Source organism: Enhydra lutris, unplaced genomic scaffold, assembly GCF_002288905.1.
Source record: "Enhydra lutris kenyoni isolate GAN:26980312 unplaced genomic scaffold, ASM228890v2 scaffoldscaffold43, whole genome shotgun sequence".
Lineage (NCBI taxonomy): Eukaryota > Metazoa > Chordata > Mammalia > Carnivora > Mustelidae > Enhydra > Enhydra lutris.
The window spans coordinates 13,448,038-13,472,170 of NW_019154127.1; the positions used below are offsets into that span (position 1 = coordinate 13,448,038).

The 24,133-nt window shown below is 50.1% G+C and overlaps 1 protein-coding gene across 2 annotated transcripts in view; it reads right to left on the reverse strand.

Moving 5' to 3' along the window:
• LOC111155746 (heat shock transcription factor 2 binding protein) overlaps positions 1–24,133 on the reverse strand; it is a 101,794-nt gene that overhangs the window by 41,116 nt on the left and 36,545 nt on the right. Inside the window, exons 6-7 of one of the 2 annotated variants that reach the window (XM_022516126.1) lie at positions 19,964–20,081; positions 619–722 (exon numbers count right to left, since the gene is read on the reverse strand). In XM_022516126.1, coding sequence (XP_022371834.1) covers positions 619–722; positions 19,964–20,081 — 222 coding nt within the window. Of the gene's footprint in view, positions 1–618; positions 723–19,951; positions 20,082–24,133 lie in introns of both variants that reach the window. The other variant, XM_022516125.1, reaches the window with a different exon arrangement.

Sequence of the window (24,133 nt, forward strand, 5' to 3'; positions counted from 1 at the left end):
TATTTCCAAGAAAACAAAAGCTCCACATACACATAACAAGTACGTAACATCAGAGCTGTAATCTCAGATTTCCTTTTCCCCCACGTGCCTCCACCTGGCATTCAGGGGCCCAGACAACACACAGCGCTGTTTTGTCCACAGAGAAAGGAGCAGGTAAACAACCTTTACCAGCTGTTTTATAAGAGAATTTTTCTTTGGGGGCACTTGGGTGGCTCAGTCAGTAAAGCGTCTGCCTTCGGCTCAGGTCTGGATCGCAGGGTCCTGGTATCGAGCCCCACATCAGGCTTCCTGCTCCGCGGGGAACCTGCTTCTCCCTCTATCCCTTCCCTGCACTTGTGCGTTCTCTAATAAAATCTTTTAAAAAAATGAAAATAAGTATAAAATGTTTAAAGGTAATTTTTCTTTGTGTCGCAAACTCCTAACTAACCCGAAAGAGCCTTTAAGCAGCAGAGCTAGAAATAACCCAGCACACCACTGCGGCCTCCACAGTTTGAGAAGAATGCTAACACCTCAGGACAATCAGTCCCAATGTTTCTAACACCCGACACCTTCCTCTGGCCAGAGGGGAAGAGGGGCCCAGGCGCTACGAGAAGGTTCATGGGGACACCCTGTCCTCACCACTCAAAAGCCACCAGAGCAGCGGGATGAATCCTGGGCTCTCGCTGATGTACTTCAAGCCTTTCAGGTTGATGCTCACGTTGTACAGGGACATCAGCAGTAACCTGGAACGGAAAGAAGACAGGTTGAGCTGCCACCCCACACGAGGCCTCACCCTCGACACTCCTGCTGTGACAGGGGCTTTCCTCTGCTCGATGTCCCATTCTGCAGGCGGGGTGCCGGGCACCACAGGCAGGACGTATGTGAAGCAGTACGGCTCCCTGGGACGCTACAGGAGAACGGAAGCTGCGGACAGGCCCACAGAATCCCACCAGGACAAAGTCCACAATCAAGGCGTAGAGCCGCAGAGAGGGTCCCGCAGAGCACCTCAAGGCCTGACTTAGCGAGCCCTCTCTCTGTCACGGCTCCCGCAATTACACACGGGCGACCCCCAGTTCGTGAGGATACTGCACGCCAACGGTTCGGTCAGGGCTTGCAAGCTAACCCTGTCTTTGCACTCAGGGAACACGGTCCGTGATGTCTGGGCAGCCCGCGCTGGCCACGCGCGTGTGTTTGATCCGCGGCGTCAGGCGCGAAGAGCACCACAGCCCCAGCCAGCTCTCGCGACAGGACAGTGTCCGAGTTAGACGGGGTCCTACAAGCTATCTTGCAAACAGAGCACAGCTGGCAAGTCAGAGTCTAATGAAACCAGGAAAACTCTCAGACGAGGTTTCTAACACTACTGCAGAGTACGATCCCAAAATTTCACAGTGCGAAGCAATTTCTTTTAAATGACTACATGAAGGTCGGCAAACCCCTGAAAGAACGAATGAGCCTACAAGAAGCGAAGGGAAAACTTCCGTGATGAGAACCGCGGGAAGGTGCGGCTCCAAGCAGGCGTGGGCTCAAGAGGCTGGTTCCAGAAGCACACAGCTTCAGGCCGGCAGACTGGCTTTGCACAGATGGACAGAAGGAAAAGCCTCAGACCAACCCAAGACAGAGACTCCCATCACAGAGCCCCACACAAAGCCGGGGAAGAGTGAGCCTCCAAGCTTGGTATGAATCCATACTTTCTGTGTGGCCTGAAAATCCACAAGCCGTGTAACTTTAAAACAAAGGAGAGCTGGGAGGTACCCCTGGGGGGCTCAGTCAGTTAAGGTCTGACTCTTGGTTTTGGCTCAGGTTGCAATCTCAAGCATGGAGCCTACTTAAGATTCTGTCTCCCAGGGGCGCCTGGGTGGCTCAGTTGTTGGGCGTCTACCTTCAGCTCAGGTCATTATCCCAGGGGGGATCCTGGGATCGAGCCCCGCATCGGGCTCCCTGCTTGGCAGAAAGCCTACTTCTCCCTCTCCCACTTGCCCTGCTTGTGCTCCCTCTCTCACTGTGTCTCTCTCTGTTAAATAATAAATAAAATCTTTAAAAAAGAAAAAAAAAAAAAAGATTCTCTCTCTCCCACTCTGTCCCTCCCGACCTCCTCTTTCAAAAAACAAAGGAAAAGAAAAAAGGACAGCTGGGACAGGAGCCCCTCCAGCTCCCTGGCCAAAGTAAACATGCTCTTGAAGGAAAGGACCGTCAACCTGATCTTCAAAGAATCCCCACAAATACAGCACTAATGTGACTTCATGACAAAAATCACAAAATCATGAAAGACAAAACCCAGGAGCAACAGCACCAAGAACCAACAAGAACCAAAATTTAAAAAAGAGAATTGTCAGATACTAGAATGATCAATTGTGCAACAGAAAATGGGTACGTTTACGTTCAGTAGGTGTAAATGGCGTAAAAGGAAGTTCCGAACGCCGTCGGGGCCAGCGAGCACATAAACGCCCAGCCCACCCAAAGGAGAACCTAGAAGAACTTACACGAAATCAAAGTGTAACAATCACAGCGTGAAAGTTCAGGGAAAGCGACGCAGCGGCAGCAGGTAAGGACCGGTAAGGGACAGAGCAGGAGCAGAGCACAGGTGCGGGAAGGAGGGAGCCCAGACAGGCAGGACTGCAGCTGGGGCCACAGCCGGGGGCCACGCCTCCTCACGGCAGCCACGAAGACGCCCCGTGGAGAGTGCGAGCTGGGAAACCAAGGACGGGCTCAGACCGTGCTGATCACCTCAGGCGAGCCAGGGTTAAGAACGCAGAAAAGCTAACTACCCAAGTGCTCGTTCTCTCCAGGAAAAGATACCAGGCCCGAGTCCAACGCAGATGGGCAACGTCCAGTGTACGACGGAGTTACCTATCAGCAGGGCCCACTGGGGCGCAGAGAGTAAAGCACCTGCTTTGGGGGCAGATGTAAGGGGTGCCAGGACATTCAGTAGCCAGAATCTTTAAGATGTATGGTAAAGCAAGTTTTTAAAAAATCAAAACTACTCCCCAAACTCCACAATCAGCAAAACATCAAAATTTTAAATCAAGATGGGATCAGTAACAGTGTCATGCCGAGACACGTTGGAGCCTGAGGCAGAAGAAAATCCGTAACAGTGATTCAGGCCATTAACAAGGGCCTGATGAAACAAACTGTGGCACGTGCGTCCGCGCAGGCCACACAAACTCGAAAGAGCTGGTTGCTGAGTGCCGCAGCTTACCCAGGGCCTGGGACCGGGTGAGCGCTCAGTTCAGACAGGGAAAGTGAACCCACCCCCGTGACTGAGGGCCTCAGCCCGGCAAGGGGCGCAGAGACAGTCTTCGTCTCCCTGTATTTCGATGGCTTTTTCAAAGTCAAGGCAATGCTACCAGGTTCAAGAAGACGACACTAGACCATCGCCCGCAGGAGCAGTGATGCCCACGTCTGGGACTACGGTCCTCAGCCTCCTCGCGGGCTACAAAATGAGCCAAACTTGCCACTCCTTTCCAGTTCTCCTGACAAGTTCTACACATTTCAAAACCTACTCACCAGTCATCTAGCTCTCCAGTTATTAAAAGCGTTCAAAGGTCGTATTCATAACTACAACTTTCTGAGGCCTCCAATCCAGGATTCTTAAGAGAGGAGTTCTCACTTCTGATCACCAACACAGGGAGCGGGAAGTCCTTAAAACACAACGTGCTGTGCACACGGCTTCCACGCTACAGGACCAGGGCTGAGTCACTGCTACAGAGACTGACGGCCCCCAGAGCTTGAAATAGTTTCTGTCTGGCCCTTGACAGAAAAGCGCTGCAACCCCTGCCTTAGCAAATGAACATCAAGTTAGCTGATCTTCTTTAAAACGGAAAAGGTGAAATTAACATTTGAGTGATAACTGGAATACGGGGCAAATTCCAGGAAACACGTCCAGCTGAAATCCTCCACTGACTGCCACTTAACTTTACCGCGGCAAAGACGACCCACAAAATTGACAAATGTCTTTAAGATTCATATTTGGTCACAGTTAGGCATCGTTAAGAAGCTAGGACGGATAAAGGTCATTGTAACGACCACAGAACCACCTGAGACCCCGTGTCATTGCCAGGCTACATCTCGCAGAAGCCCAGAGACGGCTCCAAGGTCGCAGAGGACTTAGCAAACAGCAACCCCAGAGACCTTCCTATTTCTTATGCAAGTGCTTTCTGTTCCAAGATTTCTATCCTAACCACAAATATTTTGTAAATAATGTATCGAGTTTCCAATTGCAAAGTCAAGAGAAACTGCTCATCGAATGCACTCTTCTGGCACAGGGTTACTAGAAGTCAATGTTGTTTCCCGAACTACCGTAGGACTAGGGGTCAGACTTTCTTCCAGTGACAAAAACAGTAAATTCTGCTTCCTATCCCAAAGCTAAGCAGATGGTTTGTCACAAACGGATTTACAGACTCCAAAAGACAACTTGCCGCTCTGCAGCCTTGGGAAGTGCAGACACAGCTGGCATTGACAACGGAAGGACAGAAAGCCAGGCTAACAGAAAGACACCCGCAAACTCGAAAGGCCACAGGAGCAATACAAGAAACTCTCCTTTAAGGAAAAGGACACTGTCTTCATGTAGCTGTAGCAGGCCTGGGGCTCAGTGGACTGGCCTGGTGAGAGGCCAGAAAGCTGTCCTGGCAGTCTGCTGCACAAGGCTGAGTCATTAGAAGTAAAGGTGAGTGACTCAATGATCGTATTCATCTTGGAAGAAATTACAACTGGAAACAAGGAAGAATGAACACACCTGGTACTTCAAAACCAGCCGGCAATGAAAATAAACAAAAAGGCTTGTGACGTCCGCCCTCCAGAAACAAAAGCCACCAACGGCTCCTCTAGGCTAGAATCTAAAGTAGCCAAATTCCCACCACCAGTTGTGATGCTAAGGAACAATGAGAGAGAAGCAACCAGACGTCTCAGACCAAATGACGGATAGAAACTGGCAGCTGGAAGCCTGCCAAACTTGTTTAAAGACGTATTTATTTATTTGAGAGAGCGAGCATGTGCGCAGGAGGGGGGAGCAGAGGGAAAGAGCATCCCAAGCGGACTCCCTGCTGCGGAGCCCACGTGGGGCTCGATCCCAAGACCCTGAGATCATGAGCTGGACCGAAATTGGGAGTCAGATGTTTAACAGACTGACCCACCAGGCGCCCCTTTCTTTGGAAATTTCACTGAGCATTTACTATGGGCCCATTATAGGAGCAAGTGCCTGTTCCATTAAATCTTCAGTTTTTATTTAAATGCCAGGTAGTTACATACAGAGTCGGATCCGTTTCAGATGAACAATACAGTGACTCAACACTTCGTACATCACCCAGTGCTCCTCAGGACAGGTGCCCCCGACTCCCCATCCCCCCTACTTCCCCCAGTCCCCGCCCACCTCCCTGTGGTCACCATCAGTGTGTTCTCTCGAGTTGAGTCTTTCTCGGTTTGCCTTTTTGGTTTTTGTTCCTCTGCTCATCTGTTTTGTTTCTTATAGTCCACATGAGTGGGATCATATCATATTTGTCTTTCTCTGACTTATTTCACTTGGTATAATTCTCTGTAGCTCCAACCATGTCATTGCAAACGGCAAGAGGTCATTGTTTTGAGGGCTGACATCCCGTGGTGCGTACGCCACGTCCCCTTCCTCCGGTCCTCAGTGGATGCACGTGGGCTGTTTCATAGCCCAGCTACTGTAGACAATGCTGCTGTGAACATCAGGGGTCCACGTCCCTCTGAATTAGGGTTTCTGTATTCTCTGGGCAGACTCCTAGTAGCGCAACTGGCGGACCGGAGGCTAGTTCTCTCGTGAACTTTCGGAGGACCCTCGGCACTGCTCTCCACAGCAGCTGTACCAGTTTGCAGTCCCACCAACAGTGCACAAGGGCTGGGGCGTCTGGGGGACTCAACTGGTTAAGCGTCTGCCTTCGGCACAGGTCGTGATCCATTCTGAACGTCTGTATGTGGTGTAAGAAAGTGGGCCAGTTTCATTCTTTTGCATTTTGCTGTCCAGTGTTCCCATTTGTTAAAGAGACTGTCTTTTTTCCATGGGATATTTTTCCTACTCTTTCAAAGATTAACTGACCATAGAGTTGAGGGTCCGTATCCGGACTCTCCACTCTGTTCCACTGGTCTGTGTGTCTGTTTTTGTGCCAGCACCATACTGTCTTGGTGACAACAGCTTTGTGATGCAACTTAGAAATCTGGAATAGCTTTACTTTTCTTTTTCAAGGTGGCTCTGGCTGTTTGAGGTCTGTCGTGGTTCTGGACAAGTTTTAGGATTATTTGGTTTGTAATGTGGCTCCGGGGACCTGGGTGGCTCAGTCAGTTACGTAGCTGCCTTCAGCTCACGTCATGGTCCCAGGGTCCTGGGATCAAGCCCTGCATTGGGCTCCCTGCTCAGCAGGAAGCCTGCTTCTCCCTCTCCCACTCCCCCTGCTGTGTTCCCTTCCTCGCCGTGTCTCTCTCTGTCAAATAAGTAAATAAAATCTTAAAAAAAAAAAAAAAAAGATTCTGTGGCTCCCCTCATCCAGCTAGTAAAATCCGTGTGTGTGACCTTGAGCAAGAGTCTATAGGTTAATTGTTATCTAATATGTAACGTCAAAGGCCCCAAAAAAGATACAAAGAACAATACAATATCCTCATCCCTGGTTAAGAAATAAAATCTTGTCACCATCATCAAATCCCCTTTGTGAACTCTGTCGGAACACAGATACTTGAGGGAGGTGGGAGCCACCCCCGCGTCGGTCACACATCACGGCCAGCCACGCACTTCTAGGTGCTTGCACAGCGCGCACAGAGCCCAACAACTCCATCGTCCATGCCTGTGTGGGTAGCAGCACACCGTACGCGGCCTTCCACGCCATGGGGAGACATCTGTCTACGCTGCCTTGCACAGTAACAGTGTATTTTCACTGATGCATCCCCACGTGAGTCGATCACACTCCAGTCACCTATTCTGCCGCTGACAGAGGCTTTCAAACGTGCGGTTTCAAACGCAGATGCTATGACGTTTCTGCACAAGCGTCCCAGTGTTTACAGTAACAGCTTTTCTGGAGCATCTACGTAAAAGGGGATCACCTGTCCCGGCGCTGGCGCACTAGCCGCAGCAGATGCCGCCCACCGGCCTCCGCCTCCCGCCCACTGGCAGAGTGGACAGGCGTCAGCGTTCCCTGGCCTCACGTCTCTCCAAAGCTCCTAACTGTCAGATACCAATTTTTCCCCAGTGAAAGAGAAAGAAAGGTTATCGCGTGATGGTTGTGATCCGCACTACAACTGAACTCGAGAACCTCTTCCACCCTCACGAGGCCTGCAGGGCTTCCTCCCTGAACCGCAGGATTCTCTCTTTCACCATATGTGTGTTAGGTTATTTGCCTTTTTCTTAACGAAAATGCCAAATACAGCTTTTTTTGGTTTTTAAAACATGTACATAGAATTATCAAACTAGTTCGAAACCCTAAAAAACATCTTTCAGGAGAACCAAGGTTATATTCAAACCACCACCAACCAATCTATACCTTAGTACTAGACCACGTCACTGGATGGCAAACATTTCGTGGCTGAAAGCTGTACTGCCTGAGAAAGAGTAATACGTAGCAGCTCCAGATCCCAAATGATAGACAGAAACATCGCAGAAGCTCAGATGACCTTTGTTAATATCTGGAAATGCTGCCTAAGATTTGTCCTCAAACATACTTCCCTCTTCAAAATATTTAACTCTTAACTCTTAACTCTTACATAACTCTTAACATATATATATATATATGTGTGTATATATATATACATATATATGTATATATATATACATATATATATATAAAACTTAATATAACTTAACTCTTAAAATATTTAACTCTTAACCAACCAAGATACATTATAACTGTCCTTAATGATAACTTTCCTCCTACATAATAAAGGTTTGATTAGAAATGACTGAGAAAACCCAATCATGTTTGGAGATTTCTTTTCAACTGGTATTAAGCTGTTCCTTATGTGAAGGTCTCCAGCCACCCAAACGCGTGGTAACACTTTGTATGACCGTTAGCAACAAAGCAGATATAACCATCGCCCGAAAGTGAATGACTGTATCTCATTTGCTCCTTTAGCATCCTTTGCTGAGCACCTCCTGTGTCTCATGCCTTGGGAAAGCAGAGCTGAAACAGTCTGTGCCATGCAGCACGGAAGAGGGAAAGAAACACACCCGCCGGATGCATTGTGGTGGCACTTCCAGAGTCCCCCTCCAAGCTTAGTGTCCTCAGGGTAGTTCTAAGGCACTGCCACAAAGACATTTTGTGGAAATGCTTCTAGAATCATCTTTGTAAAATCCAGTCTGCGTTCTGACTATCCCAGACAAGTTCTCTCCTCTTTGGAAACTGGGATTCTGCGGGGAAAATCAGCCCACGGGTCCTTAGGATGGTGAACCATTGCTCAACGGGGCTCAGCTCTGCAAACAGAGCGACAACCACTCAGAGCCACACCTGTTCACAGATGTAACGATGCTAGCCCGGCTATAAAGTACGAAGTGGTCTTCCGCAGCGCTCACAAGCTGCTTCTGCAGCAGAGGACCTGGGAAACTCCACACGCAGGACTTCTCCCTGACTGAACCCTGCTGATGACCACTGGGACGCCGTCACGTGCAGGCATAAACCAACCAACAACTTCTTCAAGAAGCAGAGCCAAGTACACCCCAACTCCAGGGGCATTTCTAGAATCTTCCACCCCTAGGTGCCTGGGCAAGAAACACCTTTGCAGAGCTGCTATCTTCTCCGGCCATCCCTGACCATACCCACCATATACTCCCCGGGCCCTGAACAGTGAAACGTGCCCTTTGGATAACCCACGGCTGGTACAGAGTGAACACATTCCCTTCACAGAACGTGTGTCTCAAGCCCAAATCTGGGGGTGGTGGTGTGCTGAGAACCAGTGGTTTTCATCACTCAGGAATGTGGATAAGCCCTCTCTGACCACCTCCCACGGCTCGCCCTGCCGGAGGTCTCCTCTCTCTGGCTGGAAAGCCACCTCGAACCTGGGCCTCCAGCAAACCCATCTGATGATGTCTCCAACAGGTCTGACCCTCAGCAGCAGCTAGAACAAGACGCTAAAAGGCCTCTCACGGGCTGTTCGATACGGCTGGTAGAATCGTAATGAAGGGCAGACAATGAAACAATTAATGAGAAAATTAAATACAAAAGAAATAGTGGGTACTGAGAAAGGCTGGAAGTTAGCCTGATTCCCGAAATCCAGATCTCCCACATGAAACAAAAGTTTTGTTTGTCCAGCTCTTGAGGGTCAAGGACAAGGGCAAAGCCAGTGTCACGTTACGGCCAGCGGGGAAGAAGACACACAACAGGAGAGGCTCGGAGTCCACACCAGCTTCAGTGTCAGTGTGACGCGCAGGGGCCCCCACAACCCCAAGGTCATGGTGCAGGCCCAGATGCCGCACGCAGGCCTGGGGACAAGAACAGACACCAGTGGTGACAGGGGAGCTCCCGACACGGCACGCCCTGAATGCATGGAGAAGAGGTGGACGGGGCTTGTCACCAGCTGGTGGCCCTGAAGTCTCCAGCCTCGGCGGATGGAGCCTGGCCTAGGCCGGCCCGGCCTGCACCCAGGCACCCGAGAGGCTGTGCTGAATGTGAGAACTGCCCACAGTGCAGCAGCCCCGGCTGGTGTGGCAGGAAGGCGACCCCCTCGGGGGCCTGGAGGCCAAGGCTTATGAGATACACCACTGGGGCAGACAGCAGTCCTACCACCCAGCACAAAGCACCTCAAGAGGCCCAGCCTCGGCGCGTGCGTCTGGCCACCAGATAGCGGAATTTTCTAGGTTTGGAGAGTCTTCCCCTGAAACAAACAGATAAACCAGGGCGAATGGGAAATTCCACAGCCCAAAGAATAGGACACGGAAAGAACTCACTGAGGCGGAGCCACAAGAATGTCACCCTGTGGGTGTGTCCCACCAAAGAGATGGCCCCAGCTCCCACAGTAGAATCAAGTGTATTCCAAGGCCACTGGCCCACGGGACTTCAAAGGAAAGCAAAACGAACAGGGCACCATGAGCCATCCTTCATCCTGGGAGATGTGTCATGTCATGTCATGGTAATCCCGAGGCCACCCAAGCTTGAGTGGAGCTGGCTGACGGGCCCTGATGGAGCCCGTCGCAGCACAACTGAGAGGAAAGGGGCTGAAGAGGAGCCAGCGGAGGGGGTGAAAATGCTGGCGCCAGGGATGACAACTGAGAGAAACCCCAAGGGCAGCTACTCAAAACCAGAGGCGGCAGGACCCCTCGCCCAAGAATCCCAGAAGGCCGCAGAGTCCTCTGACACGTGAGGGAAGAAAGTGAGGGTGGGTGGGTGCCAGTGAGGCAGCTGTGCTGAGTAAGCTCTCACCCACCCCCGCTTCTCCCCGGGCAGCAGGAAGGGAAGCGGCTGCTGGGGGCCGTCTGCGGAGAACTGAGGAAGAGCGAAATGGCCAAGGTCACAGAGACTGAAGTCTGAGCCAGCCACTGCGCAGACCAGAGTGGAGACTGACAAGGACACAGAGAGGGGTCCGAGCGGAGCCCTAGGGACCTCCCCGCCATGCACACACTCGCTCTTTCTTGCTCATAAATAACTAAAGTCTTAGAAAAGAAAAAAGCTAGGACTTGCAGCTTCCTGTTCTGCGTGTTCAGGAGCTGAAGGCCACCACACCACCCTAATAAGCAAAACACTCTACAGGCTGAAAAATCAACAGCTCCTCTAAGATCCCAAGGACCAGGGAGGACACAGGGCAAACGGTCACCCCCAAGACAAGGAGGGAGAGATGGGTGAGGACACGGGGTCACAGCTCACTGGAGCAGAGGGCCATGAGCGGAAGCCACGGCAGCAGAAGCACATGCAGGACACCTGAGCGGACCCGGTCAACCTCCAGTGGCTCGGTGTGGACAAGTGTGAGAATTAACACGTCTGAGGGACCCAGTCACGGAGGCCTCCACGACGGTGTGACATGTACCTCCAGGAGCCCACACAGGCTTCCAGAGCAGGAGCAGGGGGAAAGCACCCGCTCTGAGAAACAGCCAGGTGCTCCGTTCTTCCAACAAGGCCTGCCCTCAGGGAAGGCAGTCGACCAGAGCCTGCCGGCCCGAGGGAAAGGAAAACACCAGCACCAGCCCACTGCAGCCATCCTCTCCCACTTAAGGGGGATGGAGGAAGAAAAAACCGAGGAACGCTTGTGAAGGTCAGAGTCCAGAGGCACAGGCTCACCGGAGGCCTGAGCCCTGATCACAGGACTGCAGAATGCATCCCTCCCCCAGCACCTCACCACCACAGTACGAAGGTTATTTACGGCAGCTCCTTCCACCCAGGTCCTCGTGTCTGGCTATCGAGACAAAAATCACAGGACAAAAGGCTAAAGAACACACGTGCAGCTAGAGCGCGCACCAGAACCAGACGTGGCCGATGTGTCGGAACCGTCAGACCGGGGATTCAGAACAGCCCTGACCAACGTGCTGGAGGCTCTGATGGGCAAAGCAGACGGCACGCAAGGACAGACGGGCAGACGTAAACGGAGACGGAAATCCTCAGAAAGAACCAGAAAGGAACTCTAGAGTCGACAACACTGTCACAGAGATGAAGACAGCCTTGGATGGGCTCCCTAGTGGGCCGGACACGGTGAGAAAGCGTCTCTGCGCTGGAGAACACACCAACGGAAACCCAAAAACCACGAGGCAGAGGGACCATAGATGACAAACCGGAACAGAACGCCCAAGGACCGTGGGATGGCACAAAAGGTGTGACCTCTGTGCGGTGGGACAGCAGGGGAGAAGCGAGACGGAAAGCAGCAGACATCCCTGAAGCAAGAGTGGCTGAGAATTCCCTCAACCACCGTCCGACACCGAACCACAGCCTCACGGGCTCAGAGAACGCAAGCAGCGTGAGTGCAAAACTCGACCATGGCTGCGCACGCCGTGTCCAAACTGCGAAAAATCAGAGACCGAGTGAGCCCTACTAAAGCCAAAGGAAAACCAGCTCACCTGCACACAGCCACAGACAAGAGTTACAGCGGCTTCTCCTCAGAGAGCAGAGCGAAATATTTAAAGTGTTGAGAGGGGAAAAAACAAAAACAAAAACACTTAGAATTCTGCATCCAGTGAAATTATCCTTTAAAAAATAAAGAAGAAGGCCACCTTCATGGCTCAGTCAGCTGAGCACCTGCCTTCAGCTTAGATCATGATTCCAGGGTCCTGGGATCGAGCCCCGCATCAGACTCCCTGCTCAGTGGGGAGCCTGCTTCCCCCTCTGCCTCTCCCCCTGCTTGTGCTCACTCTCTCTTTCTCTGACAAATAAAATCTTTTAAAAAATGAAGGAGAAATGAAGACTTTCTTAGACAACAACTGGAATTTGTTGCCGGTAGACCTGCCTCAAAAGAAATGTTAAAAGCTCTTTAGAGCTTTTAGGAGCATAAGTCAGAACTCAAATCTACTTAAAAAAATGAAAGAGGTCTGAAGAAGGAATAAGTGAAGGAAAAGTAAAAACTTGCTTTTCTTCTTACTCCATCAGCAGTTCACTCAAAGTAACAGCTGCAACGCCGTCAACGGTCACAGCCTGCAGGTGAGGAAACTCGAGGCAGCAGGGACCCGAGGCAGGGAGGCAGGGATCATGACGACCACGTGACCAGAAGGCCCTCCTACCACCCTGGGGCAGACACGGCATTGTCTGAAAGTGGAAGTGGATTCCTCGTAAAGGCTCTGTGAGCTGCAGGGCAGCAATGAAAACCAGTGAAAACGTAGTTCAGCTGATTTGCTACGAAAGGAAAGAAAATGGAACCATATAAAATGCTCGATGAAAACCAAGCAAAGCAGAAAAAGAGGGGAAGATAGAAACAGGACAAAGACCAAGGGCAACAAATAGAGAAGAGTCACGAGTGTGGTCATTGTGAGTCCAATGGTATCTGTCACCACCATGACCGTCAATGGCCCACAGGCCCCCATGGAAGGACTGACTGTCAGAGCGGATCAAAGACACAGTTCAGCTGTACGTAGTCCAAAAGAACCCACTTAAATATAAAGATAAATATAGAGTAAAAATAAATGGATGAAGGAAGACATGCCATGTTAATGGTAATGAGAAGGGAGAGTTGCTTTATTAACTTCAGACACAGCAACTTAGGAACACAATTAGTGACCAGGGATAAAGAACGGATTTACATGATAACAAGAGGGTCAATCCTTCTAGCAGATATAACAATCCTTAACACATATGCACCTGACAACAGAGCGTCAAACTACATGAGGCAAAGGGTGACAGAACTGCTAGCAGAAATAGATGAATCCGCTATTATGATTAGAAACTTTACCATTACTCAGATCACAGTGGAATTCAACCAGAAATCAGTAACAGAAAGGTAAATGGAAAATCCCTAAATAACCCAGAGATTAAACAACACACTGCTAGAGGACACTTGGACCAAAGAAGACGTCACAGGAGAAATTTTAAAATATTTGAACTAAATGAAAATGAAAATACAACTTACCAAAATTTGTGAGATGCAGCAAAAGCAGGACTCAGAGGGAAATTTATAGTACTGGATATACGTTAGAAAAAAGAAAGATCTAAAATCAATCATCGGGGCGCCTGGGTGGCTCAGTGGGTTAAAGCCTCCGCCTTCAGCTCAGGACATGATCCCAGGGTCCTGGGATCGGGCCCTGCATCAGGCTTTCTGCCCAGCGGGGAGCCTGCATCTCCCTCTCTCTCTGCCTGCCTCTCTGCCTACTTGTAATCTCACCCTATCAAATAAATAAATAAAATCTTTTTTAAAATAAATTAAATTTAAAAATAAAATAAAATCAATCATCTAAGTTTCCACCTCAGGACACCACAAAAAAGAGAAACAAATTAAATCCATAATAAGCAGAAGAAATAAGAATTAAAGCAGAAATCAATGAAACTGAATACAGAAACAAGTAGGAAAAAAAAATCAAGAAAACCAAAAGCTGTTTCTTTGAAAAGAAATTGACAGAGGACACATATTACTAATATCAGAAATGAGAAAAGGGACATCACTACAGATCCCACAGAAAGGATAATAACCAAATATCAGGAACAGCTCAGTGGACAACCTGGGTGAAGTGGATCTGTTCCTTGAAAGACAAAATCTGCCAAAACTCACACACGAAGGAACAGATCATCTGTAGAGGCCTCTATTAAAGAAATTGAGTCAATACTTGATAATCTTCCAAAACAGAAAACACCAGGCCCAGATGGGTTCACTGGTGAATTCTACCAAATATTTAAGGGAGAAATTATACTAATTCTCTATAATCTCTTTCAGAGGACAGAAGCAGAGAATATTTCCTAACTCATTCTTTGAGAAAAGCATTACCCAAATACCAAAAACACAAAGACAAGAAAACTATAGGCCAATACCTCTCATGAACACAGATGCAAAAATCCTCAACAAAATATTAACGAATTGAATCCCAAAAAGCATATCTAGAATTACATACCATGACCAAGTGGCATTTATCCTAGGTGTACAAGGCTGGTTCAATATTTGAAAATCAATTAATTTAATCTGTCACATCAACAGGCTAAAAAGAAAAATCACAAAATCATATCAATAGATGCAGAAAAAGCACTTGATAAAATCCAACATCCATTCATGATAAAACTCTCGGTAAACTAGGAATGGTTAATTGGACAAATCTGATAAACTGGTTTCAGCTCAGGTTATGATCTCAGGTCACAATCTCAGGGCTGTGAGACTGAGCCCTGTGATGGCCTCCACGCTAGGCATGGAGCCTGCCATGGAGACAGGAGAAGACAGGAAGGGACAGGACAGGAAAGGATGAAAAATAGATTGGGGAGCCTGGGTGGCTCAGCCGGCTAAGCCTCCAACTCTTAGTTTCGGCTCAAGTCATGATCTCAGGGTCATGAGATTGAACCCTGCATGGGGGGCTCAGCAAGGAGTCTGCTTCTTTCCCTCTCCCTCTGCCCCTCCCCTGCACTTACACACACACATGCATTCTCTCTCTCTAATAAATAAATCTTAAAAAAAAAAAAAGTATACAGGTTGGGAAGAAAGAAATCAAACTGTCTTTGTCCACAGATGACATAATCGTCTATGCAGACAATCTAAAAGAATCAACCAAAAAACCCTCCTAGAACCAGTAAGATTATAGTAAGGTTTCAGGATACCAGGCAACCATACAAAAGTCAAATGGTTTCCCATATACCAACAATGTACCTGTAGAATTGAAATTAAAAATGCAATACCACGGGGCGCCTGGGTGGCTCAGTGGTTTAAGCTGCTGCCTTCAGCTCAGGTCATGATCCCAGGGTCCTGGGATCGAGCCCTGCATCGGGCTCTCTGCTCGGCAGGGAGCCTGCCTCCACCTCTCTCTCTGCCTGCCTCTCTGTCTACTTGTGATCTCTGTCAAATAAATAAATAAAATCTTTAAAAAAAAAATGCAATACCACTCACCTTAGCACCTCCTAAAAATTAAGTACTCGGGCATATATCTAACAAGATATGTATAAGACCTGTATGAAAAAACCAGAAAACTCTGATGAAGCAAATAACTAAGTAAATGGAAAATAGAAAGAAAGGCAGATGGGAGGGAAGGGAAGGAAGAAAGACAGACTGGGGCCTCGGAGTGGCACAGCTGGTTAAGCGTTCAACCCTTGGTGTTAGCTCAGGTCATGATCTCAGGGTCGTGAGATCCAACCCCACATCAGGCTCTGGGCTCAGTAAGGAGTCTGCTGGAGTTTTTCTCTCCCTCTCCCTCTGTCCCTCCTCTCTTTCTCACTCAAATAAATAAATCTTAAAGAAAGAAAGGAAGAAAAAGGGAAGGGAAGTGAGAAAAGAAAAGAAAAAGAAAAAAATGGGTAGATTGATTCCATTTTCATGGACAGGAAGACTCCACATTGTCAAGACGTCTGCTCTCCCCAACTTGGTCGGCAGACGCATGGATCCCAGTTGAAATCCCAGCAGGTTACTCTGGGGCTTAGCAAACCGACTGTAAGGTTCTGTGCAGAGGCAGAGGGCCGGAAGAACCGACAGGGCACGGAAGAACAGGTTGGAGGACCAACCCTACCTGGCTTCAAGCCTCACCATGAAGCTACAGGGGTCGAAACGGTGTGGTACTGGTGACAGAAAAGACAGAGACGAATGGAACAGAACAGAGCTCACAGACCCGCACAAACACAGCCAGCGGACGCCGGACAAGCAAACGAAGGCAACGCAAGGAAGCGAAGATGGTCTCTTCAACAAGTGGCACTGGAACAACTGGACGTCCGTGCGTGCGAAAATGAGCCCAGACGCCAATCTTACGTGCGCCACAGAACTATGTCAACCTGCGTCACAGACCCCAACATAAAATGCAAAACTGTAAAGCTACCAGGGAATAACGTCAGAGAACGTCTGCGCCCCATACAGTGACGCCTGTTTTGTAGACACAACACCGAGCTCCGTGAACGAAGTCACTGATAAGCTGGACGTCATCAAAATTAAAAACTTGTGTTCCATGAAAGACCGTGCCAGGAAAGTAAGACGACAACCCACGGACAGAGAGAAAATATTTGCAGAAGACACATGTGATAGAGGAAAGTCATCCAAAATACACAAAGAACTCTTAAAACTCAAAGCCATGGGAAGACACGGACGGGCCGTGACAGGAGTGACAGGAGCCGGTCTGAGAAGGCTGCATCCCGTGTGATCCCAGCGACAGGACTCACTGGCGAAGGCACAGTGGTGGGGCCGGTGACGGGTCAGGGGTTGCCAGGGGTGGTGGGGGAGGAAAGAGGAACCAGTAGAACACGACAGATTCCTAGGGCAGTGGAAACACTGTATGTTGTTGCCCTGATGAACGTTATGTCATAACACAGAGGTCCAAGCAGACCAAGTGTACACACTAAGAGTTAATGCAGGTAAACTACAGTCTTCGGGCGATTATGAGATTATGACGTGTCAGTGTAGGCTCACTGTTGGCAAAAAAAATTCTGGTGAGCGATGCTGATGGTGGGAATGACCATGTGGGGGGGGACCAGAGGGAATATGGAAAATCTCTGTATCTTCCTCTAAATTTTGTTGTGAAACTAAAACTGCTCTAAAAAATGTAAGTCTTTTTTTAAAATTCCCTATCTCTGGGTCTGAGGCACCAAACTGCTGAAAATGAGCAGCCTTTGCTCACAGAGATGAAAAGGGAAGAGCCAAGTTACGGTCGGGAGAGCGAGAGGCCAAAAAGAGAAGCGGACTTGCAGGGCCAGAAACGTCCTGGCTCCAGAGGACCCAGGTCAGGCGTGAGCAGGGAAGGAAAACGCGGCCAAGCGGCCTACAGATCCGGAGGCGGCCAGAGACCGTGACAGCAGGACAGCCACTTCGGGATGGCGAATGCCGAGGTCCCAAGTGGGGTTTGAGGCGAACAGTCCACAGGTGGGCTCTGCTCCGCGGCGGATGGAAAAGAGCCAAGCAAGCAAGCAAACGTCTCCGGACGCGAGTCTGCGCGTCGCCCGAGGCAGGACAAGGGCTGCGGAGGAAGCAAGCACGGGCTCCGCGCGCCGGCACCGCAGGGACCGGGAGAGACGCGGCCCCACACAAAGCCTAGCCTCGGAAGCCCTGAGCTCGCGCAGACCACAGCGCAGGAGAGACAATGTGCAGTATCCGAGCGCGCACGAAACCGCCGCCGTCGGGAGAGATACAGCCCGACGGAAAAGAGGCAACAGACGCGAACAGGTAATTCACAGGAACAAAACTGTTGCAGACCTGCCCCTCGCTGGTAACATCCACCCAGAGACAGGCAGGCGGATCCAGAGAACAGTCTTTCCAAGAGGGGAACAGAGAACGAAGCACTGAGGAGGGCCGGGGGCCCCGGAACGCCGCTGCTGTCGGGGGAGGTGCGGGCTCTGGTGGCCACGTGGCGCCGCCACACCGGGGAGCGTGCGCTGCTTCCCTGCCAGACGCCGCTCTCCGCGTCCGGCTCCTGGAGCGGCGCTCGCACGGGCGGGCAAGGGGGAGTTTGCCACAGGTGCTCCCCACGCTGCTCCGCGTGAGCGGTAAAGCCTGAAAGTAACCCAGTGCCCGTCAGTCAGGGAGAAGACAATCCAACCGTTACACGTTTTCCCGTGCAGGACACTTGAAAGGAATTAACTAGAGCCACAGACGCACGTGTGAACACACACGCAGCACTGCAGGAGTCACGCGCCGTGCTGTAGCAGACTGCTCACGGACATGTATCTGTCGGTAGAAAATACCAGAACAGACTCGAGAATCTGCTCCCAGATAAGGCGGGAGCCACAGCCACGCTCCGCTTCCACCGAGCGCAGCTAAGAATGCTGAACAGAAAGCTCGGAGCGGCTCGTGAAACCCCAGACAGGCAAACCGGAGCGGGAAGTCCAGACCGGGAAGTCCAGAATTCCGAGAGCAGCGACCACCAGCGAGTTCGCCCTCCGGCCCCCGAGCCCGGGGCGGCACGGACGCACCAGGCACCACTCGGGCAGGGGTGCCAGGGAAGGGCTCTGCAGAGCGCGGGGGCCCCCGCGTCACCCCAGCTGTGTGGAAGGAAATCCTCCCCGGCCCTGGACGCTGCGGAAGTGCGGGACGCGGCGGGGCGCGCAGAACCCCAGCAGGCCAGGCGAAGGGGAAACCCAGTCCCCGGCCCGCGGCGGGAAGTTCAGCAGTCAGGCAGGCGGCCCCACCAGGCTGTTCAGAAGCCCTGGCCTCACGCCAGGCGCTGCGCACGTCAGTCCGGTCACAAGCAGCATGTCCCAGCCTGGGGAGGAAGCGGCCGGCGACGAGCCAGGTGGCAGGTAGGCACAGGTGGCAGCAGAGGGCGGTTCCGAAGCAGGAAGTGACCCAAAAGGCTGGTCAGAGCTTATGACGGTAAACCAACCGGGCTGACGGCCCACTCAAACAAAAACGACGCTTTCTCCACAGTTTCAGCAAGACCTGGGGTATCCCCATATTCCAATGTCCACAGTACGACCCAAAATGACTCTGCACATGAAGAAATGGGAAAAATCCCAACTCACAAGGGAAAAGACAACCAAGAGACACCAGGCCAAGAGGACAGAGACTTTAAAGAAGCTACTAGAAACCATGTTCCAAGGAGGAAAAGCAGCCACTCAGAATGAACAGTGTGGTGGGCAGAAGCCTAAAATGGCCAGACATCTCCCGCCCTAGTCCCCAGGGCTGGACGCAGAGCAAAACACCCTGATTGTGGTAAGCTCTTTGGAAGACAGTGACAGCAAATGTAACGGACGTGACCCATCAAGGGACTCGGAGCCCATCAAGAGGGAGTTCATTGTGTGATCCCTAACTTAACACCCATGAGCCCATCAAAAGCACCGCATTCTCTCCGGCTGGTAGAAGAGGAAGTCCGAGAGCTTCCCCGTATAGGAAGGATTCAGTGAGCTTGGAGATGGGTGGTAGTGTGATCAGAAATTCAGTGAGCCCAGAAGCTAGAAAAGCCACATGTGACAGCCAGCAAGGAATAAGAGCCTCAGACCTACAAGGGCAAGGGATGGGATTCGCTGGCAACCTGAACGTTCCTACAAGCCACCCGCCTGGAGCCTCTGGAAAAGGGCCAGTCAACACCGCGACTCTGGCCAGAGACCCTCGTCAGAGACCCAGGTAAGCTCCCCCACTGGACTCCGACCTACAGAACTGAGAAGGACGTGTTGTTTGAACCACGAGGTTTTTACCCAGCAGAAACCCAGTCCGATTTTCATACCTGGAGGTGGGACACTGCTGTCACAAACACTTCCAAGCTCACTGTGGGGCAATTAACAGAACCCTGAAGCGTCACATAATAGCATCTGGGGCTCACTGACTGCTCTAACGGTGAGAATATTCTTTTCGCATCTTAGGATTTTTCTGAAACAGCAGTGAATAAAGAACACATCCCTTAATTCTCCACGTCATGTGTTTCTTCTGCTCTTTTGGAACTGTTGCCAAATTACCTGTGTTTACTTGCAAAAGAAGCCCAGTCAGCAAATTCTAACTAATAAGTAAATAAACACGAGCTTTTTAATACCGTCCACCGTACACTTTGAGTTTGGTGCACTGTCCCGGCCTCAGGTCCCCCAGAAGCTGCAGCACGGTGTCCAAGAGAGCCCGGCTTGAGTTAACCAAGAATTCTCGACCACACGCAATGGCAGCCACATCTGCAACAGAAAGATAAGACGGAGCATCAAAATCACTGTTCCTTCAGAGCCTGGAAAGCCTGCCTGAGACGGAGTTTTTTGTTCTTTGTCTCCTAACAGACCTACTGAAAATGCAGACTAGCCCTCGAGATACGACCAAACAGGGCCATCCGGGGAGCTGGCAGCCCAGAGAGTAACTGACACGCACAACAGTCACCAAGACGCTGAGCAATGTCCCCCATGCTTAGCAGACGCCTGGCGGGGGAACAGAGCTCGGGATCTAAGTATGTCTGCGACCTGACCGCAGCGCGCTCCGGGCCTGGATTCAACAGCTCGGGGCGGGCAGGGTTCACACGGAGGAGGACGCGGACGACTCCATCTGGGACCAAAACCAAACACACTGAAAGCCAATTTCAACCCTGGGAGTGAAAGCCTAACGACTTTGAACCACAGTAGCAAACTGACATCATGAGATCAAAAAAGAGTATGACCACTAATCCTGAAAATGCTCTTTTCTAAATTTTACATCCTATTGTGGGCCGGCAAGGATCACGTTTCTGCAGGCCAGAGGCCCTGATGAAACCAGGTAATCCCACCGGCCCCCGCTGGAATTCCAAGGCCGCGGCTCCCGCTGGCTCTGTCAATACCAGCGAACACCCGTCCGGCCACATCAGCGCTCCCAGCATTTATTTGTGTCTGTGTTGCTGAGACTTTTCTTTAGCTAGGTCTAACAATAAAGCATGATTCACAGTGACTAAAACTGCCAACTCAGACGACCAGGCCAAACTTGGAGAGAAGCAGGGCAGCGGCAGCCTTGGCCACCCCCTGACCCCGACGGGCAGCTTCCAGTAATCCACAGGTAAACGCGGCGTCTCAGGTGATTCTCACAGATATCCTTCACTAGTTTCAGGAGCTTTTCTTCTGTTTTCAGCTTGCTGTTAATTATCAAGAATGGAGGATAAAAAAAATAAACAATAAAAATTTAAAAAAAGAATGGAGGACGAACTTCATCACTTATTTGCTCTGCCTTTGATTGACTCCAATTCGATGACGAACACAGAATTTCATCTGTGCTACCAGATGAGCTCATGGCATCAATCCTGGACGCTCCTCTTTCTTTTTGTCTATCCGGACAAAGAAGAATCAAGAGAGTGATCGTCAAGTCTCTTAACCCTAACAGATTTTTCCCCACTTCTGCTTGCCTTTCCAGCAAATTCTGCTTCCTAAATGGTGCAGTGTTATCTGGTATGTAATTTCACAAGAGCTCTAACTTTGCTGAAGACGGGACCCTTCACTGACATGAACTTGCCTTCTTTGTTCCATGTGAACCTGACCATCATATTTTCTAGTATATGACACACTCGAGTTTTAGTAAAGAAATATTTGCAAGGAAATGCAACCTTCAAGCATTTGGCATCAAAAATTGATAGAAAGTCATTTGAAGACAGTTTTTCAGAGGAAAGTGTTTTTCCTGTAGCTATAGTAGACCACCTCCTGGAAACCCCACAGAAAAACCTCCATCTAGCCACGTCCTTCATCTCCGGAGATGACTTGCCCACAAACCATGCCTCCGCACAAACCCGATGTTGTCCCTGCCCTGCGACTCGTGTGACTGGCCGAACGCAGCAGAACCAACATCGTGTGACTTTCAAGGCATCTACCTTGGTCTCTGGCCACTTTCTCTGGAAGCCTAGAGTCGCTAAGGAAGAAATCGAACCGTGCTGAGGCTGCCCGACGCAGAGACCATAGCCAGCAGGCACCGTGAGAAGCCGAGACTAAAGGGGAGAGAGAGCCCCCGCCCCCTGCGAGCCCCCCACAGCCCCACCCCTCTGCGCTGTGAGCCGCCCCAGCCAAGGCCCCACACACTGCGGAGCAGCAGCGAATCACCCCTGCCGAGCCCGGAGGACGTAACCGGCTGGGCTCGTGTGAGGACCTGAGGCTTCAGGTGGCTCGTGTGACAAGCCGCAGAGAACGGGACATCACTGAGCTATCGCCGGAGAGAGCGCTACAGAGCAAGCCACACACCGCACCTCAGCAGGCGACAGCACCCAACAAAATAGCCAAGGCCCGCACGGCGGGTCCGGTAAGCCCCCGAGCCCATGGCGTACCAGTAACTAAAGAGCACGCGACCGAGGAACGTGACCGTGACCAAACTCCTGCACAGAAGCCCCAGCCCTCGCGGGTCTGTCCGGGACGCCTACTACGCAGCTCCAAGACCAGAGGATGCCCGCGGGACTTTCTGTCAAAATGCCCTTGGGTTCACTAGGTTTATTTTTTCTGTCAAATTATTTACCATTATTTCTATTAAGTTACCACAGGAATTACGTAATTTAAGAAGTGAATCTGGTGTCAGTTACGCATGCTGATAAAAATACACAGAGCTGAGGGGCGCCTGGCTGGCTCAGTCAGAAGAGGGTGCGACTCTTGTCCTCTGAGGGTCATGAGTTCAAGCCCCAGTTTGGGTGCAGAGATGACTTAAAAAAAATCTTGGGCCACCATCTGCCTTCAGCTCAGGCCATGATCTCGGGGTCCTGGGATCGAGCCCTGCTTCGGGCTCCCTGCTCGGCAGGAAGCCTGCTTCTTCCTCTCCCTCTCCCCTCCCCACTGCCTGTGTTCTCTCTCTCTCATAGTCTCTCTCTCAAATAAATAAAGTCTTTTTAAAAAAATCTTAAAATACATATATACAAAGAGTTGAGATGTGTTATGTCTGATATTTTTGCTTTATAATAACTTCATCTTATTTTCATCAATAGAAATAACAACGGGGTACTAGCATAACGACAGACAAACAGATCCATGATGGACGTGAGAATCCAGAAATACACCCTCGTTTTATTTTCCTCAACTGATTTTTAAGAAGGGTATCAAAATAATTGAATGAAGAAAGGACAAATGAATAATCTTTTTAATAAATGATGCTGGGACAACTGGATATTCACATGCAAACCAATGGAAGTGAAAATTAACTCAAAATGGACCAAAGTCCTAAATATCCAGCTAAAACCAAAAAGTCTTGGAAGAAAACATTGGGATAAATCTTCATGACCTTGGATCAGACAATGGTTTCTCAGATATGACACCGAAAATACAAGCAACTAAAGAAAAAAAAGACTCGATATCAAAATTTAAAACTTCTGTACTCCAAAGGACACTATCAAGAAAGTAATAAGGCAGGGCACCTGGGTGGTTCCATGGTTGGGCCTCTGCCTTCAACTCGGGTGGTGATCTTGGTGTCCTGGGATCGAGCCCCCGCATCGGGCTCTCTGCTCAGCGGGGAGCCTGCTTCCTCCTCTCTCTTTCTGCCTGCCTCTCTGCCTACTTGTGATTTCTGTCAAATAAATAAATAAAATCTTAAAAAAAAAAAAAAAAGAAAGTAATAAGGCAACTGACAGAATGAGAGAAAAATTTTATAAATCACGTGTTTGATAAGGGACTGGTATCTGGAATATACAGAAAACTCTTACAGATCAATAATAAAAAGATAACTCAATTTCAAAATGGGCAAAAGTGTTGAATAAACATTTCCGCAAGGAAGATATACAGATGGCCAGCAAGTACGTGAAAAGATGTTCAACATTTCCGGCCAGCAGGGAAATGCATACGAAAGCCAGTGAGATCCCACTTCACGCCCACTAGGATGGCCACGATCAGAAAGTTAATTAAAAACACGGACGAGTGCGCGGAGCAACTGCAGCCCTCGGGCATCGCTGGTAGGCCTGGAAAATGGGCTGAAAGCCCCCCGAGTGGCTAAAACCCTATGATCATGTGACCCCGGGAATCCCACCCCTACTACCCACCCAACAGAAATGCAAACACACGTCCACAGCAAAACATGGACACAGACGTTCACAGCGTCATTATTCATAACAACAAAGTAGAAGCAACCCAGACACCCTTCAGTTGATGGATAAGGGACAAGGAATACGTGTGGTTCGGCCACACACCGGAAACCCAGTCATACACAGCAACGACGCGGACAAGCCTCGAAAACACGACGCTGAGTGGGAGAAGCCCTGCAGAGAGGACCCCATACGCTGTGATTACACCATGTAAATGCCGGGAACAGGCCAGTC